This window comes from Condylura cristata, unplaced genomic scaffold (genome assembly GCF_000260355.1).
Source record: "Condylura cristata isolate star-nosed mole 26May11 unplaced genomic scaffold, ConCri1.0 scaffold00005, whole genome shotgun sequence".
NCBI lineage: Eukaryota > Metazoa > Chordata > Mammalia > Eulipotyphla > Talpidae > Condylura > Condylura cristata.
In genome coordinates, this window is record NW_004567106.1 from 42,476,657 (window position 1) to 42,497,003 (window position 20,347).

Below are 20,347 nucleotides of genomic sequence, written 5' to 3' on the forward strand. Positions count from 1 at the left end.
GGGGTGGTGAGAGGCTTCACAAGAGACAGAGTGGGAAACAGAACAGGCAGATCGACGAAGTACACTGCTGAGGGGAGCAGCGGGCGGGTCAGGAGAGGTCTGCCACGCCATGTGGTCACCTCCGGGACAGGCGGGAATCGAACTCATGTGGAAGCAGCTTTAGATTCTCAGTGCTGAGTTTTAAGCTGCTGTGCCACCAGGGAGGGCCTACTCCTTGTCTTTTAAACATGTTTATTGTCGTTTTTTGTTTGTTTTTACGTTTATTTGCCTTCTTTGTTTAACTTGAAAGCAGGTGAGGTATGGAGACACTCTGTAGCCCAAAGCTCAGTATGTTTGACGGAAAGGTAGAGGTAGTCCATTCAGAGCAATTTGTACTCTTCTCCTGCTCTGCAGAGTTAATACTGTTCACTGCTTCACAGAGCCCAAGTTCCTGGTCCAAACTCTTGCAAACCTGTGGGTGGGCAGTTTACCTGGCCTTGGTAAGGAGCACACTGGGCTTGGCACAGGACTTAGTTCAGGACACACAGGGTTTGGCATGGAGCTTGGTGCAGGGATTTAGGGCTTGGTACAGAGCAAGCCATAGCTAGCACAGAATGCGTGAATTTCTCTGTGTAAAATGTGCAGCTGATCACTCTCCTAGCCCTCCCAGCAGCGAGAAGGAGGGACTCTGCTGCCAGCAGCCAGATTTCCCAGAACTGAACCCAGTAACCCCAGTGCCATATGCAAGTAGATCTGTACCTCCCTCACTGAATAAAACTCCCTGGCCTGTGTGCCCACACAGTCTCTGCCCAGTCCCCCACTTATTCAGCTGACAAGCAGTACGACCGCCCTGGCCACCTCTGCCTTACTGTCTCTTGCTCTATCCCAGCAGTGAGTCGCCAACCTCAGAGCAAGATACATGTCTTGGTTACTGTTATTGGCAACAAACTGATGAAATTTTCTGAGACAGAATTTAGTTTTTCTACAATTATATTTAGGGAAAATGTTTATCAGAACCTCCCTGTTTTGTCATATTGTGGGTGAAATAATGCTAGCCATCTTTGTAAAAACTTACACAACCAGGGACAAAAAGACTATGACTTAATTATCTGGAGCAGTTTTCTGAAATTTGTGAATTCACAAAACAATTGTGCAATCCTTCACTTTGTTTTGGTTCTACTTTAGTAATTTCGGTCTCTAATACTTCTCAAATATTCTGAAAGGTTTTTGGGTGGTGACATCAAACATGGGTTTATTCAGAATAGTTGCTTCTACTTTTCACTTTTTGAAAGAGGGAAATAATGCAGTGGGTAGAGTCTACTGGGTTTAAACCCTAGGTCTATCATCTTGTGGTATAAACCTTATGAGAAGTTACTTCTCTGTTTGTCTGTTTCCTAAACTACACATGGAATAATCAAGGTATATATGTCATAGGGTTGTCATGAGAATTAAATGAATCAATATATGTAAAGTAATTTGAGTAGTACAAAATAGGTAATAATGACAGCAAGACTGTATCACTATTAACCATAACACTGCTGATATCACCTCCCATTAAAGAAAACAGGTTGGACAAAGAGAAAAAAAAATACTCCCTGTATCATTCAAAGGACACTATGATGGAGAGAGAGAGAGAGAGATTCTATGTTGTATCTAATAGAAGCGATTAGGAAAAATGATTTTGAAGGCAATGATTAGGAAAGAGAACTTGATAGAATAAGAGTTTAAGTAGCAAGATAGTACCTGCCCACTAGAACTATGGGTAGATATAAGACAGTTAAGAGAGCTAATCTTGTTTATCTAGATCTTCAGATAAACCTAGTGAAATAAAACAATGGACTAAAAAGAAATACCAAAAATAATTGTTCCATAAGCACAGAGATAAAGGTAATTACCAAATGTCTTGTAGGGCCCTTGGAGTTAGTGAAATTACTAAGTGACAAGGAAAGGACTGAGGGTTCCCAGGTCTTTCTCTTGGCAAGAGCTAAATCTCAAAGGCACCAGTTTGGCTGGAGTAAAGGATTCATGTAAGAGAAAAACAGACAGAGTCAAAATTCTGTAGTGGGGCTGAATCCTCCTCTAGACCCTGTTGGTCATTCCTGATCAAGCTCCAGCAAGCTCAGTTGCATAGCCAGAGGTCAGAGATGGCCATGCATAGGAGAATACAGTTCATTTTGTTCCCAGGCCCACATATGGATGACCTTGGCTTCTAGAGGGTAGAGTCTTACTTATGGGGGTCATAGATGAGTCAAAAGAAAGGTAGATAATTCCCAGAGTTAACAGGTTTTTTTTTTTAAGACTTATTTATTTATATAGTACATACAGAACTGGCGTATAGACCTGAGTTGTAGGGGTGGTGAGAGGATTCACCAGAGACAGAGTGGGGAGCAGAACAGGCAGATCAATGAAGTACACTGCTGAGGGGAGCAGGGGGTCAGACAGGAGATGTCTGCCACGCCTTGTGGATCACCTCCGGGGCCAAAGATGGCACTGGCACTGAAGTGGCTGCAGCTACCTTGCCATGCTGCATCCTAACCTGTTGTGCCATCACTGAGGGCCCCAGAGTTATCAAGTTTTTAAACCAAAAACCCAAGGCTCTCCCTTTCTCGTACCATGTACTCCGACTAATTGTGCATTTTCCTCCAGAACCTGAGGGTTGGTTTTTTTGTTTGTTTTGTTTTGTTTTTTTGTGCCACATTATCTATCTGGAAATATTTTACTCATATGCAAACCCAGAAATAATCTTCTTTTAAATAAAGGCAGAATAATCAAAATAGAGTTCTTAGCTAGTTTGTTATAGAGAGATTGCTTTTAAAAATGCAATGTCGCTATCATAGTTATTAAAATCTTTAGTTAGGAACAATTTTAAGTTCCTAAGGACTGTTCACAGTCCCTTCCACTTCCCTATTCTGTTCAATGCCCCAAACAAGTCAAGTGCCCTCACAAATGAGATGGAGTTGGCTTGCTGTACTGCTGGAGTGTCTTGTTTCTGTGGAAGTTGAGAAGTTAAAATACTGAAAAGAAAGGGGCTTCTGTGTCTTACGACATTTAAATACAGGGTGCCAAATTTTTATTTTAGAAACGTGTAACTGAAAGAAAAGTGAAAATTATTGGCTTCAGTAATTCAGAAAAGACCTCCAGAGAAGAAGATGCCCCTGGGGATCTGAATTTGACAGATTTAAAAGCAAACTGGATCGCTGAGAAGCAGCAGCCCCCATGAGGTAAGTGCAAGATGACAAATCTGATATCGCTGGGCTGTGCCTGGTCCCATGGGGAGACAGTTTCTAGCCTACTAATCGCTAGATGAGCAAATAGTTACTGGAAAATAATAAATCCTATGCTTTGGCTCACCCCACAGGCTCACCTCTGGAATTGCATCTGTGAATTGGCTGACTGGGTTGAGAGCACTCAGCAGTATTAACTGCTCTCAGGAAAAGCCAAACCTTGACCCTCTGGACAGCAAAATGAGTTAGTACAACCCTTTTCTCTTACAGTGGCCAGAATTCTTTTGCTAACATGTTCAATAATTCCTGCTTCTAGTATCTCTGATAAATATGTGATGCAGTTAACCCCTCAAAAAGTCTATGTGCCAGATGGTTTCACTCATAGCAGGAGTATAAAGGACGGGGGCGGGACGGGGGTGGAGGGGAATAATAATAATGAACATCTATACCAGAGACATTTTACAGAGGTGGTGAGGAATGGGATCAAAAATGGGGGGTAGCAGGGAGTGCACTGGACTATGGTGATGTCACACAGGAGATTTGGTGATGGGAAGCCCACCGGGATTACAATTGAGATGGAAAAATGCACAAAATGATGTAAAAATAAACTATTATATTATCTTTTAAAAGATTCAAAAAAGTATGTGATTAGAAATTAGTGAAGTTTTTTTTTTTTTTAAAGATTTATTTATTTGTGCATACAGAACTGAGGTACAGGCCAGAGGCTCAGGGGTGGTGAGAGGCTTCACCAGAGACAGAGTGGGGAGCAGAACAGGCAGATCTACGAAGTACACTGCTGAGGGGAGCAGCGGGCGGGTCAGGAGAGGTCTGCCACGCCATGTGGTCACCTCCGGGGCAGGCGGAAATCGAACTCATGTGGAAGCAGCTTTAGATTCTCAGTGTTGTGCTTTAACCCGCTGCGCCACCAGGAAGGGCCCTAGTGAAGTATTTTTAAAATTCAAACTGCAAACTTAATCTTGAAAGAAATAAAGCATAAAAACATCACATAAAAATCAAACTTTTTTTAAATTTTGCATTAAAATAGGAAACTGTATAAAATCATGATTTGTAACTTAAATCTGCCCTCTGGTGGGAAGATCTAGTTTTACAAGCTCCTTTAATCTTTCCTGAACATTAAACTGACATCTGATCTAACAATTTGAAGAGCAGACTTTGACCCTCTTAGGTACCATCACTACACAGAAAGATACACAATACAGCAGAGACACTATTCCATGATATTTAGCTCATCTTTGGCCCTGATGGGATAGTTCTTGTATACAATTCATTGTATTTCAAAATTTTTTTCCAAAAAAAATGTATAAACAGTTTATACCCTAGTTAGCAACCAACTGGAGTGTCCTTTTCACCTTAATAACGCTTAAGAATTATAAAATTTTTATTTTTGGTGACTGGATGAGATGAAACGAAAAGTTCATTTTCATCTACAATTTACTTTTATCAGTAGGATAAATAAGTTTTCTTACATTTATTAGCATCTGTAGACTGAATTGTTTTTCCCAAAGTACATATTTTAAAGCCCTAATCCTCAATGTCATGGGATTTGGAAATAGGATCTTTGGGACAATTAGGTTTAGATGAGGTTGTAATGGTAGGTTTCTTGTGATGCAATTAGCACTCTTCTAAAAAGAGGCAGCAGGTAACTCTTCTGTCTTTGTACTAGGTCAGGGCATAGGGAGAAAGCAGCTGGCAGTAGCCCAGCAAGACAGCCCTCATGCCCTCACCAGAACCTAACTTTCAGCCTCCAGAACTGTAAAAATCCCAGGTTTTTGTTGTTTGAGGCACCTACGCTCTCCTATTTTGTTAAGGTAGTCCAAAAAGACTAAGATACTAGCCATCACGGAGTGTGTGTGTGTGTGTATGTGTGTGTGTCCTTTATAGGAAAGGTTTCATTTGTGTAGATCTGGGTAGGGAGGCATATACAGCGCGTCCCCGAAGTTAGGTAATATCCCCAAAACAGAAGGAAGGCCACTGGTGTCCTAGCCATCTCTCCCAGGGTCCTTCTCTGCTAAGGATTTCAAGGGCTAGTCCATGGCTTAGTCTATGTGGGTTACTAGAATGGAACCCCATACATTGGGTGATTCCTATAAAATAGAAATCTATTTTTCATAATTATGGAGATTACAAAGTCCAAGGTCAAGGCACAAGCATATTCTTTTATCTGGTGAGAGCTGCTTCCTTGTTTGCAGTTCTCTCTTATGATGGAAGGGGTAAGGGAGCCCTCTGGGGACTCATGTATAAAAGCACTAATTCCATTCATGAGGGCTTCTTGTCTCCCCAAGGCTGCCTTCAAAAACCATCACACTAGGGATTAGCTTTCAACATATGAATTTGAGGGGATACAACAGGCAGTCTATTGTTTGCTAATATTCTTTTATTTTCACAAAATCTAAGTGCTGTGATTTCTGAGGATTTGAAATTGGTATCATTGCCCTTTGGTGCACGTGAAAACAGCTGCCCCATGTGGGACCCCAGTGATCCCTGGGGTGGAGGTAACTGGCCGGTAGACAGCTCCTATGCTTTCACTGTGATATTCAGACTTTTCCTGAAGTTCCAGAAGTTGATTCTGTTGAGAATAACCTCCTAGAGAATAATTATCATTCCTAGATCAAGAGAAATTTTCCTTGGCTTATTAAATGTTAATATATTCTATATCTGCACTATCAAATACAATAGCTAGTAATTACATATTGTCATTGAGCACTTCAAATATGGCTAGTCTAAATTGAGATGTGCTGTGGGTGAAAAATGTACCCCAGTGGAGGACTGAAGATGATTTTGTATTGAATTCATGTTTAAGTGATTATATTCTGAATAGACTGGCTTATATAAAATAGACTATCAAAATTAATTTCACCTATTTCTCTTCCCTTCTTTGTTGTTGTAGGACACTTAAGTTGGTAAAATCGCAGAGGACTCAGGAGAAAAGTTTGGGCTCAAAACGGCTTCAGAAACACAGATGGTGGTAGTTAAAAGTCATTGTTTTCTATTAGCACAGAGTAGATCCCCCGCAAATGGAATATTGACTACTATTGCTGTCCCTGCCAAAAAGGTTGATGGATGTCAAGAGCTTAATCTGTTCTTGAAATAATAACCTATCTGACTGATTTCAATTGAACACATAACCCAGTAGTCTTTAAATTGGGTATGCAAACCTCTAGGAGGTCCACACACATTTTCTAAGTATAAATAGTGTAAAGGAATCAATTTCCAGATCCCCACTATTCATATGTATTCTTTCCTAAAATCGATCTGCTTGGGAACACATTTTACAATTTTCTTTCCTCATTTTTCCCTTTTACAATCACTTCTCCCACACTAGAAAATACAAGTCTGTTTTTCACCTATCTGGAATCTTACTATAAAGAAAACGAGGCAGAGAGATTTAGAAATGTGTTCGAAATCATCACACAATTAGTAACTGGCAAATCCAGGAAGCAAACCTAGAGTATCTCATAAGAGATAATTGCCTTGTATTGTTTCAAGTAGCAAACCTTATTCAACATAGAACTTTTTGGCTCCAATTAATTCCAAAGGTAGATTAATAGGGTTGGTTTAACCCAATGACTTTCTGATGTTACTAGAGACCAGATTTCTTTCCACTTCCCTACTTTGTCTTGTTTGGTATTCCAGGAATCCAGGTTCTTTAAAACCACCTCCTATGGAAACAAAGTAATTGCCAGTGGCTTAAAGGGTTACAGGCTGTTCCACCAATGTCCAGAAATGGACACAGCTATCCCAGCCTTCCAATTGTACGCCAACTCTTGGATCACAGCTTGCCCTCTCCCAAGATCCTCACCACCACCCACCATGATCACACCGTGGTGACCAGGATGAGGAGAGGAAGCTTCCCGGAAGCACATGGACTATGTGAGGAAGGAGGAGGAAATGGAATAAGCATGTAAAGAATAAAAAGAATAGGGAAGTAGATAGTGTATATGCCTCTGTTCCTGGGGAACATAGAAAAGGAAAAAGGGATAATCATAGAAGGTTCAAGACTCATGTGATACTATTATGATCCACATCTTCCTCAGTTAGATAATGCTTTGACATCCAACTTTGACCCGAATTCCCCTTTGTCTGAACAAAGTCAGATGTGGATGATTATTCTTCCCAAAATGCATGTGACAACATCTCCTATCCCACAAGAGCCTATTTTATTTACCCCAGCCATGTAAATTATCAGGAAAAAACACCCATCCATGACTATCTTTTAACTTTTTATTAAGGAATATTTCAAACTCATATAAACAACAGTGTAATGCATTCATATGTACCCAACATCCGGTTTCAACAATTATCACCCTTCTGTGATTATTATCTACAGATCCACTGATTTTACCATATGCTCTCAATTATAATTTTTAGGTAAACTTTGCATGAATTCAAATACACAGATCTTAACTGTAAATTTTGACAGTGGATCTATCCCAGTCATTTTCACATTCCCCAAAAAGTTCCCTTGTGGTGTCCTCTTCTAGTTAAGTTTTCAGTGTCCGCCAACGTTAAGTTAGGAGAGAAAACCCTGATGGTAATTTGAATAAAGAACATTTATTCTAGTCTAATAATTAAATTCTAATAATTTGATTTGAAGTATTCATTTATCAATGTTTTTTTATTTACTTCTTTATTTAAATCAGGAAAGGAATTTATTCAACAAAAGATATCGAGATTTGGGTGCATATCCAAGGGGAGTCCCAAAGTGTGTACTAGACAATGGCATTTAAAGTAACAATTAACATGTTAAACAAAACAGGAAATGATGAACAAAGTGGATGAAAAGATGCAGAATTTTAATCAGTACATGTAATAAAAGTCAAATTGACATTCCAGAACTGAAAAATAACCTGCCTGAAATTAAGAATTTAATCGATACATTTAAAAGTAGACTGGACACAGCATGAAACAGAATCAGTAAACTTGAAAACAGTCAATGAAACAATATCCAAACGAGCACAGAGAAAAAATAAGGAAAAAACAGAACATGGTAAAAGCATGTTCTATGAATTATCTTAATCTAGATAGGTGTAACATATATGTAAACATGCATACATAAGTGAAGAGAGCTAGCTTGCAGTAGACACTTGCATTTTTCATTTCCTTTTTGTTTTAAAGTTGTCTTGGAGGGTTTTCTGTTCAAAAGGTGCAGATATACTTTATTGGATATAATGTCCAGTTTCCTTATCCACATTTAGATTGTGTACTATTTTCACTATGTAACAGTGTTAAAATGAGTGTGTTTGTACATCCTTCTGAACACATGTGCCAGTAGAGCTCTTCAGTAGGTTCAGTAGAAGCAAAAATGTTTGGCCAAAGGGTCTGTATATTTAACATTTTACTAAATACCTTCTAAAATTGCAAAGGAAAAGCGGGGCTGTGCCAAATTGCCGTCCCAACTGCCTAGGACTCAACAATGCCCCATGATCCTTCTCTTTCCTTCTAGATCTAGACTTTGGTAACCCACATCCTCCACCTGTCTTCTATTCAAAAGCCCTTCTGCACCCTCCATCCCCACCCCAACATACATCTTCATGGTAAGTATCTCACCCAATATTTGTAAAGAAATCACAAAAGGAGCGTTCTCTTGGCTTCCTACTACCAAACCTACCTATCCCGAACTATACTCCTACCCTCCGGTTATAATTTGTAGGGGTGGGCATACAAGCAGTCTTGGTTGAGAGTCCTTCCGTTCACAAAGGTCTTAGCTTCCCTTCTCTCAACTAACCTTAAACTGCCTTCACCGCTCCATTGTAACCCCACAGTCTCACCGTGGGCCGAATCCACGAAACCCCATCAGGGCGTCATCTAAGGCGGCACTAATGCCCACTCTTCTTGATTTGCCTCTTCGGATTCTAGAGCACGGTTTTCTCACTACTCTTGTCCTCTTGTCCAAACCTTAAGTTAGAATTTAGGGTTTCTGTCTGGGGGCCCTGTGCTTTCTCCTTAGTAGAAGTCACCCACTCCCACTTTTCAGCCACCCCTCTTCTCTCTGACCTGTAGCTTCTTCTCAGACCGCCTACTTGTCCAAAGCTAGCTTTATCCTCTCCAGTCCCGCTTCTCGTTCCTTCACTCCCTCTCCTCCAAACCCCAGACCTGAATCGAATGTCTTCTGGCTCCTCCCTCTTCTAACTCCGCAGCCACCAAGCTCCAGTACCTCACATATCTGAGGGATGTAGTTCTCCTTGAAGTAACTCCTCAGCCCGGGGCTGGCAGTGCGTAGCGAAGACATAACCAGGGTTTTGAGTGAAAATCCGCGTGCTCGCCTGCTCCCCGCGCCCAGCGCGGAAGGAGTCGCGCCCCAAGCCTCCCGCTAGCGCGTCTTGCCGTTGCCCTGGCAACGCGGGGCCGGAAGCTGCGCTAAGAGGGGCAGCTGGGTGATTCCTACAAGTAGAAGACTCTGGGGGGCCGCGGGACTCGCGCGGCACGGTTGGGTCGAAGAAGCGAGGAAACTGTTTTCCCGCCCGCCACCCGCAGTGTCTCTCCCCTGGGCCCGCAGTTTGTGCAACTCCTCACAGGCTCCCTCTGCCCTGCTCTCGCCTCGTGTAAGCAGCCGGGACGCGCCGGGGCGGGGCAGGAGGCTTCAGGGTTTTAACTGGGCGGTTTCCGGGAGGCGGAGCTTCGACTCCCATTTCCTTCCTCGCCGCAGGCCAGAGCTTTATCTGCCTCGCGACCCACTAGGCTTCGGAGTCCCCAACGCCAGGCCCCGCGCTGCGCTAGGGCCCCAGCGACAGCATGGGCGGCGCCCGGAACGCGGGCTGGGTGGCGGCGGGCTTGGTCCTGGGCGCCGGTGCCTGCTACTACGTTTACCGGCTGACGCGGGGTCGGCGGCGAGGCCACCGCGAGCAGCGGCTACGACCCTCGAAGTCCGTAGGTGAGGCCACCGGGTGCCTGGCAGGTGGGCGGGGACCCGGGCCTCCCAGGCCGGGGCGGGGGGTCGCCGTGCGGGTGGAAGACGCCACAGGTGTGCGAGGCTTTCAGGTGCGCCTGATAATAGTGAGGAGCTGAGCGAGAGGAGAGGGTGACGCGTGGAAGCGCGAGGAAGCCGGGTGCAGGAGGAGGATCCCTACCTTGACTGGATAAGGACAGGGTCCGAGGCCGCTGCCTGCCTTCGCTTTGTTCCAAGTCCTGGGATGAAAAATTGCCCCAAAATAGGCGTCGCCCCAAAATAGGCGTCACCCCGGAGGAGTAGGTTTCTCAAAAGCATGTTGGTCGCCTCCGGGCCGTGTGTTACCAAAGGGATTCCCCGACTGGTGTGAAATTCTGCGCGCTTTTACCCTTTAGGAAGGAACGCCACGGGGTGGGCGGCGCGGAAAGGGGCGGTGCGTCGACTTTTGCTTGATTTGCCCGGTTTCTGAGAGGGGAGGTGCCCTCCAAGTCACCAGGGTCCACGTAAATGCAAAGCTGAAATGAGATCCCGAAAAAGAGACACTTAGGGAGATCAAATTGAAATAGACAAGCGTATGATTAGGTTTTTGGCTAACTGTAATTGAAAATTGGTGCGTTCGGGATTCTTATTTGGCGAAAGTTCTGGAAGGGTATTTCATGTTGTGGAAGTTGTGAAGGTAATAAAGACAGTACTTCTACAAACCAAGAAACTCCTCCAACTGGGAAGGAACTAAACCTTTATTATTTTGAATAATATTATTTAGTGTTATTGAATAAGCATTACTAGACAGGCATGCACAGGACAATCTGCATTATAATGGGATTGCAAAGATAATTCTCATTTATGTATCCAGGTGGTATAATCTGTTCGTATTACCTGCACTTTAACAAGATAAACAGCCCCACTTGCTACACACAGGTCATCCCGAATTCACTGGGAATTGGGTTGGCTGTTAGTGATCAATAATTGCCTTCACCCGGGATAGTACCACTTTCAGTACCCTTTATGCAGGTGGTTACTATTGCTGGATGGAGACAGGTGCCCACCCTGAAGGCAGAGACTAGGACATCAGGGTTCTGTTGTCTTTGGTATTTACTTTTCAAACAGATGACTTTAAAGCCACTAAAAATACTTTTTGGGCTTGTAAAGAGACTTACTTTTAAGGTATTTACATTTATGTTTAAAAGAGATATGGAATTTATAATTACACGTTTAGTCAAGCAAATGGTCTAAGAATAAGGAATGGGGAACTCTCCATTTTGACCCAAGGGAAAACCCTCTTTAAAAAATTTGCTTTTCACGGGTGACTCGGTGATGGGAAACCCACGGGGATTACAATTGAGATTGAAAAAAAAAAATGTACAAAATGATGTAAAAATAAACTATTATGTTATAAAAAAAATTGCTTTTGTTTACAAAGACTAGTTTGTTATCTTTCTGTAGGACTACTTTCTATGTAAGTAATTGGTCAGGTGGCTTGGACTCAGCTTAATGAACATCAGCAAAATCTTACTTTTAAACTTAGTTTTCTTGCTTTCCAAAATCACTGTAGTTGTCATAAGTCAGACAACTTAAAAGTAAGTTGTTCACAGTTCCCTTCCTAAACCTTTATCTTTGAAGATGAGAGATTTCCAGTTTTTCAGTTAATCTTAGATTTCAGAGGGTCTTTCATTTAAATTGAGCTACAATTAATAATGTATTAGTTTCTGTGTACAATCTAATGATTTGATCCAAGTATTTACTGGGAAATGATCAGCACAATAAGTAAAGTAACACCCATCACCATACATAGTGTTTTCGTGTGATGAGAACATTTAAGATCTGCCCTCATAACAACTTTCAGCTATGTAGTAATCACCATAATTATCATGATATGCATTACATCTCCAGCACTTGTTTACCTTACAAAGCCTATAACTTTTGATACTTCCATTCCCCACCATTGCAACCAACAATCTGCTTTGTGAATCTGTCAGGTTTGTTAAGTCCATGTATATGTGAGATTATATAGTATTTTTCTTGTCTGACCTATTTCACTTAGTGTAATGCCCTAAAGGGCCACTCCATATCACAAGTAGCATGATTTCCTTCTTTTTTGGTGGTTAAATAGAGAGAGAGATAGAGAGATATCAGTTGGCTATCTATGTTCTCTTTGGAAAAATGTTCAGATCCTTTGCCCACTTTTTAATCAGATTGTGTGGTTTGTTGTTGAAGTGTTTGGAGGTTTTTGCCTTTGAGCTGTATTAGTTCTTTATATAAATTATTTCTTTATCTATTAGTTATTTATAAAAGTTTTTAATATGAATTACTTTGTATATGTCATATACATTATATGTCAATATTGTACCATAAAATATAAGTATATACTTTACGTGTGTTTTATGATGTGCATATTATAAAATTTATATACATTTATTTTATATCATGTATATAAATGTATGCTTATATAAATTTTATAAAACAAAATTAGTTAATATTTTTATTATAAATATATATAAGCATATATTATGCTATATTTCTGTGTTATATAATATATACAAATTTTATATATATATATATAGTAACCCATGATCCAGTATATGTATATGATTTGCTAATCTTTTGGTCCATTCAGTAGTTGCCTTTTCATTTTGTTGATGATTTTCTTTGCATGCAGAATTTTCTTTTACTTTGATAATAGTCCCACTAGCTTATTTTGCTTTGTCAAATCAAAAAATTCATTGCTAAGACCAATGGTTTACCAGCTATGTTCTACAAGTATTATGGTTTTGGTTCTTACATTCAAATTTTTTAATCCATATTGAGTTGATCTTAGTTGCATGATTGTGAATAGTTTTTGTATGTGGCTATCCAGTTCCCTCAACACCACTGATTAAAGAGGCTTTCCTTTTCACCATTGTATATTCTTGACTCTTTTGCCATAATTAATTGTGGGTTTGTTGGCTCTCATTTGTTGTATTTATGTGCCATTGATTTATGTGTCTGCTTTTATGACAATACTATACTCTTTTGATGACTATAGTTTTGTAATATAGTTTAAAATCAGTATGTGTGCTCTGGGCACATTGAAAAAAGCCTCTCTAGGGCCCTCCCTGGGGGCACAATGGGTTAAAGCACAATACTACAAAGCTATCTGGAGCCACTGCAGCATGAGTTCAATCCCTGGCCAAGGAGGTGACCCACATGGCACGGTAGACCTCCCCTGACCCACCTGCTGCTCCCTTCAGCAGTGTATTTCAGTTGATCTGCCTGTTCTGTTCCTCTGTCTCTGGTGAATGTTCTCACCCCCACATTATCTGTCCTGTACCCCAATTCTGTATGCATAAATAAATAAATCTTAAAAAAAAAAAAATCAGTATGTGTGATGCCCCTCAGCTTTGTTCACCTTAACATTATTTTGGCTATTTGGTACCTATTGTGAGTATATACAAATTTTAGGATTGTTTATTTCTGTGAAAAATGCCAATATAATTTGGTATGGTTTGCATTGATTATATAGATTGCTTTGGGTAGTTTCACAGTATTGATTCTTTTCATTCATAAGCACACTTATCCCTGTAGGTTCAACCATCCTTGATACCCTGAAATAAATCCCTCTCAGTGTATGATTCTCTCAATGTGTTGTTGGTTTGTTATTGTTTTTAATTTATAGGGTTTTTTGTTTTATATATATACAGTAGTTTATTTTTACATCATTTTGTACATTTTTTCATCTCAGTTGTAAACCCCATGGACTTCCCATCACCAAATCACCCTGTGCCATCACCATAGTCCAGTGCATTTTCCTCATTTTTTTTTTTAAAGATTTATTTATTCACACAGACTGGGGTACAAGTAAGAGGTGTCTGCTACACCTTGTAGGTCACCTCCCTGGCCAGGGATCAAACTCATGCCTCAGTGGCTGGCAATAGCTTGACAGTGCTGAGACTTCAACCCCTGCTCCACCAGGAAGGCCCCATTTAATTTTTCTGACTGAGATAACATTGGTTTATAACTCAGTGTATGTTTCAGGTGTGTATAGATTCTGTTTTGGAAGCAAGGCACAGGCCCATTCTCTTTCAATTCAGGCAGACTGGTAAAGTGGAGTCCAGAGCCCTCAGGAATTTATTTTTTCAAGTTTTAATGTTCTTTCTATGCCAGTGGTTGTGGGGCAAGCCCGCAGGCTGGCAAGGCAGGGAGGTGGGGTTGTGGGGGGGACAAGAGGCTGGCAGGCCTCCAGACCCTGGTGAATCTTACTCTTTCTCTTTGGGCTCTCTTTGGCATCATCTTGTAGTCCTGCTCTCTGTGGTCACTTGTCTTCGATCAGCATTTCCACCGCAGGCACCTCTATGTGGTGACACTGTCCTGACAGCTTCCAGAGCCAGACTCAGGTGTGCACACTTACGCAGGCCCACACCATACCCCAGGTGTCCACCATTAGGCTTACGGATCCACACTCCCAAGCACCTATGTGAGCACAACTAAGGCCGCAGGTGATAGCCACAGCGGATAGTGGCATGAGAGCCTGACTGTCACTCACCTGCAGATTCTCTCTTGTCAAGTGAATGTCACCACAACACACCCACCACAAAGCATCACAAATCTTTCACCACAGGCCAGTGAGGACCCTCTGCCCTTTGCCTTTCTTCTTCCACCTCCCTACCCCCAGAGTCTCAGTTCTCCAGTCACTTTGAGTTTGGTTTGGTCCGCTTCTTTACATGATCCCCCCCCACCCACACACACATATGAGTGAAATCACCCATTGTCAGACTTTTCACCTCTCATATTCCACTTGGAGTAATTCCCTCCAGTTCCATCTACATTGTTGCAGATTGCAAAATTTTCTACATTTTCTGTTTTCTTACATCTCTTTGAGTTGTTCTTCTGAGTTCTCTTGTAATTCATTGAATTGCTTTTTTGAATGTTCTTTATCTCTGAGTACTTTTATGATAGCTCTGTTGAATTATTTAATGATTTAGAAAGATGCACTGGTCCCAGATTTTGAGTTTTGATTCTGGAAAGTTGTCTTTTGTTCTTTGATGTCACATTACCTTGAGTTCTCTAGTAGTAGCCTGGTGCTTTTTCGGTCACCCATTTGGAATCTGGATTGGCAACTAGAACTGAGCTGCACATCTTTGATTTTCCAACAGTTGGTGCTGTAACTATTTTTTAAATTAGGGTTACTGCTGGCTAGGACAGGTGCTCCAAGTAAATTGCTGTTGCTGTGTCAGTGGGGTGAGGGAGGAGCATGGAAAGGGCCAGCCCATGTCGGGGTGCACTGGCGAAGGCCTTGTTTGTGTGCACAGCAAAGATGTTAGCCCTTCACTCTGGTGTCCCAGATCTTGGACTCAGCTGTCCTCCAGGGTCAGTACACTTCATGTCACCATTATACAGCCTGAGGGGGGAGGAAGGCTGGGTGGAAGAATGGCCAAGGCTTTTCTCTGTTGTCCTTGCTGGAATCCTGTTTCATGTAGAGCACCCTAGTGCTTTGCTTTGGGCTTCACCTGTCAAGGGTATATATCTTCACATCATCTCAACTCTTCCCCCCTCTCTCCCCCAGACATCCTGACCCTGGCTGGACCTGCAGCCCTATCATCTTAGTCCCCCTAAACTGCCACCACACATCTCTTTCCACCCAACTTGTGTCACTGATGTGTGAATCTCATGTTGCCTCCCAGTGCAGTCTGTGTTGGTCTGTGAGTTGCAAGGGGTGTGAAACCTCACAGCGTGCTGTGGGCTCTCTCGGTGGTGTTACTGTTCCTGAGTGATTTTTAGATGTTCCTCCTGGGAACAAGCAAGAAACAGCATCTGTCACTATCTGATGACACCTGTCTTGGCTTACTTTCAACTACACATCGCAGCTCCTGAAGGTGAAATTCTGTGATTTAACACCTTTCCCTAAAAAGTTTTGTTATAAGTAACTTATATACACAGAAAAATTTTTAGCAATGGCTCTGGAAAAATGTGTAAGGAAGTAACAAAATTTTAACATGAAGCAAATTTTCATATATGTATAAAACCACACAACTTCATAGCTATGTAGGAGCCTTTAGGACCAATTATTTTCTTAAACCAACCTTCTCATTTTACCAATGAAAAAATAAAGTTGCCAAAAGATTTCCCTCCCTGCAACTTTTTTCTGCTCTCTGCTGTGGCACTTCAGGCAAATCCTTAGATGGCCCTGGCTTCAGTTTCCTTATGTGTAAAATGAGAGTTCGGAAAAAATCTGGTGTTTTTAAATTCTTCACTTATATTGTCGAGCACTCTTTTGGTGTGCTCCCTCCTTTATAAAGGTGTACATGAGGAAGGTGGTGGGTTCAAGAGTAAAAGCTGGGCAGTCTGGGGTTCCAGATGAGACTTCATAGTGTTTTGCCCCAACTTCTGTGACCGGTGGCAAGAAAGGAAGGCGGGAGGCAGAAAGGCTGAGCAAGCAGAGTTAGTTGCTCCCGGACAGCAGCTGAGACGGAGCCCCTAGAGTGGGGTCCGCTGCTACTGCCAACCCTATAGGGGGGATGGGTCTCTTATGTAGATTCTAAATTCACATTCCAAAGGGGTGACTCATCGCTGCCTTTGGTGTAAGGTCCAGTTCTTATCAAACTTGGATGTGAGTCCTAGTTTGTTATCACCTTAAGCTAGTCCCATCCAGGATGCAGGGTCCCCATTAATTGGATGCAAGACCCAGTTTGTTATCACCTTAGCACCTTTGGATGCAAGGCCTGATTTATTACTACCCTTATCCAGTCCCTCATTAAATCTCCGCATTTGGTTACTCCCAACACGTAGTAACAATTTGCTGGTTTTGATTTCTTTCTTGGCTTGTTAGGCCAGCATATCCTTATTGTCCCATTCCCTCATTTTTTTTTTACTTCTCTTGATGAAATATACTTATTTTAATTATAGAAGTAGTACATGATCATTGTAAAAGGAAATTTTGTAGAAAGTACTTGCTAGCTAGTATAGGATATAAAGTAAAAGTCGTTTTACTTTATCGATAATTACCTTAAGTGATTTCCTATTTTTTTAAAAAAATACAGATGTGACATCATATATCACTTATTTTTTGTGTATCTCACACACACCATACACACCCCTAACACCACTCCTAGGACAATGTATTGTGGACAGATACACTTTCTGACTTAGAATAATAGTTTCATTTATAAAGAAACATTCTCTATAACATGGTAATACTGTTACAAGGATGGTTGCTTTTCCTCTGATATTCTGAAAAGGGTTTCATTTAAGGTTGAAACTATAGACTCTGAAAATCATTAAGTAAAAATAGCATTTGATTGCTGTAGCTTTTACTTTATTAACTTTGCTTTATTCACTCCCTCCACCCTCCCAACAGGATGGTTATTCTAACATTCCAATCATTAAGCTTTGTTCATATAAATAAGAACGCGAGCCAGCAACACTATTATTCACATAGCTTTTCTCTCACCTGAGGTTTACTTTTAATTATGATTAGAAAATGTCTGCTTAGTACAGATCCTGTTCCTTAGCCTGTGCCTCTAGGAAAGTGTTGCATTGGATGGAGTTTTTGGAGAAGATAAAGTACATGAGGGGTATATATCACTTGCATGCCTTAATGAAGAGAAATAAGTGGTCAGTGGAATTTCTTAGTGCCTATAAACCTCCATTTCCCATTTGAAAGTTGAAATCATAATAGTATCTTTTCAGGGTTGCTTGTGGGTTACTACCCCCACCACTTTCCATTGTCCCTTTCGCTCCCTCTTAACCTCAGACCCTTGTGGTGTTTATGTGCGCTGTTTTTTATTGCTTTATATAATTGACTTGTCTGTTACATAAATTTCCAGTATTTGTTTTTAATTCTGACATTTGTTCTGTGCACTGTTCTCTTAAATGCCTTCTACTTTGTTACAAATGACTACATGTCACCCTTTTTTCCTTGGCCAAATACTAGTACATCGATGGTGTAGACATAACATGTCTTTTTGATCTAATCATCCATTAATAGACATTTTGGCTGCTTCCATGACCTAGCTATTGTAAATGATGCAGCTGTGACCATTGTATAACATACAGATTTTTGTGTTAATGCTTTCATGTTCTTTGGGTCCAAGAATGAGATTATTGGGCTTTGTAGTATTTCCATTTTTAAACTTTGAAGATTTTCCAGATTCCCACCAACAGTGTAATAGGGTTTCTTTTTCTCTGCATCCTCTCCAACAGTTGTTGTTGGAGGCCTCCTTTAGCATACAAGAAGTGGGGTACATGCCAGAGGGGCAGGGGGTGAAAGGATTCACCAGAGACAGAGTGGGGAACAAAACAGGCAGATCTACTGAAATACACTGCTGTGGGGAACAGTGGGAAGGATAGGAGTGGTCCACTTTACCTTGTGGGTCACCTCCCAGTCCTGAGATAAAACTCATGCTGCGGTGGTTATGGATAGCTTCATAGTGTGCCTAGAGGGAGGCCCTGGGGCCTTCTTAATACATGCCATTCTCATGGGCATGAGCTGTCATCTCATCTCATTTATGGTGTTAACCTGCATGTCTCTTATTGGAAGCATTGAGGAACATCTTTTCATATGCTGTTGGCCTTCTGGATATCCTCTGTGGTGAATTGGTGAATACTACTTCCCTTTATTAGTTGGGTTGTTTTTTATGTATCTTGAATATCCATCTCTTTGTTAGTTATGTGTTGTATAAATATTTCCTCTTGTTCAATAGGGTGTTTTTTTAAGATTTATTTATTTATGCACACACAGCTGGGGTAGGGATGGTGAGAGGCTTCACCAGGGACAGAGTGGGGAGCCGAACAGGCAGATCAACAAAGTACACTGCTGAGGGGAGCAGCTGGTGGATCAGGAGAGGTCTGCTGTGCCATGTGGATCACCTCTGGGGCAGGGGATGGAACTCACACTGAAGTGACTTTAGCTTCTTAGTGCTGTGCTTTTAACCCGATGTGCCACCAGGGAGGGCCCCACTAGGGTATGTTGTTTTTTTTTTAAATAAAGATTTGTTTATTTATGCTTGTAGAACTGGGGTACAGGCCAGAGGTTTGGTGGGTGAGAAGATTCCCCAGAGACAGAGTAGGGAGCAGAACAGGCAGATCTACTGAAAAATACATTGCTGAGAGGAGCAGCTGGTGGGCCAGGAGAAGTCTGCCACACCATGGGGGTCTGCTCCGTGGCCGGGGATCAAACTCCTGCTGCAGTAGCTTTGGAGAGCTTCATAATGGGTGCTTTAACCCGTTGCGCCACCAGGGAGAGCCCCCAATAGGGTGTTTTTTAAATCTGTTTTCTTTCACTGTGCAAAAACTGTTTAACTTGAGGTAAATAACTTACTGTTTTTATTTCCTTTGCCATCCTTGTCATTAATATCATCTATGTGGTTTGTTATTGCATGGCTTAATCTAAATCTTTCTTCCAGTATTTGTCTATGGGTTTAGCAAGTGGTCCAACTTCATGCTTTTATGGGTGATTTTCCAATTTTCCCAGTCTCCCTTACTATAGGGACTATACTTAACCTCATGCTATAGACATAGCTGCTTTGTCTTAGATTAGGTACTGATTTATATGTGGATTTATTTCTGGACTTTTGATTCTATTTCATTGACCCATGCATCTGTTTTTGTGCCTATACCATATTGTTTTTGGTACCTTTGCACTATATAGTAAAGTTTGATGTCAGGTAATGTGATACCTATTTCCTTTCTTTTTTTTTTTTTTAAAGATTTATTTATTTATGCATACAGAACTGGGTTACAGGCAGAGGTGCGGGGGCGGTGAGAAGCTTCACCAGAGACAGAGTGGGGAGCAGAACAGGCAGATCAGGAAGTATACTGCTGAGGGGTGCAGAGGGAGGGACAGGAGAGTTCTGCCTCACCAGGTGAATCACTTCCAGGGCACGGGATCGAACTTTCCAACTTGCAGTAAGGCTGCTGCTCTCTGGCTCTGCTCTGCTGAGTCCTAACCCATTGCGCCAAGGAGGAGGGCCCTGTTTCCTTTTTTTTTTTTTTTTTTAAAGGTTGCTTTAGCAGTTCAAGGCCTCTTGTGGTTCCATAGGAATTATTTGTTAAGTATCAATATTTGAAAAACATTGCTGACTTTGATGGGGTGTTATTAATGTATCATTTTTTTTAAAGATTTATTTATTTGTGCATACAGAGCTGGGGTACAGGCCAGAGGCTGAGGGGTGGCAAGAGGCTTCACCAGAGACAGAGTGGGGAGCAGAACAGGCAGATAGACGAAGTACACTGCTGAGGGGAGCAGCGGGCAGGTCAGGAGAGG

The 20,347-nt window shown here is 41.6% G+C and overlaps 1 protein-coding gene across 2 annotated transcripts in view; it reads left to right on the forward strand.

Annotated features, from left to right (window-relative positions):
* The first annotated feature begins 3,392 nt into the window (after positions 1-3,392).
* Positions 3,393-20,347, forward strand: part of ARMC10 (armadillo repeat containing 10) — a 33,061-nt gene continuing 16,106 nt past the window's right edge. Inside the window, exon 1 of one of the 2 annotated variants that reach the window (XM_012720929.1) lies at positions 3,393-3,447. In XM_012720929.1, the coding sequence (XP_012576383.1) occupies positions 3,444-3,447 (4 nt within the window). In that variant the 5' untranslated portion in view covers positions 3,393-3,443. Of the gene's footprint in view, positions 3,448-9,878; positions 10,096-20,347 lie in introns of those variants that run through there. The other variant, XM_004676906.2, reaches the window with a different exon arrangement.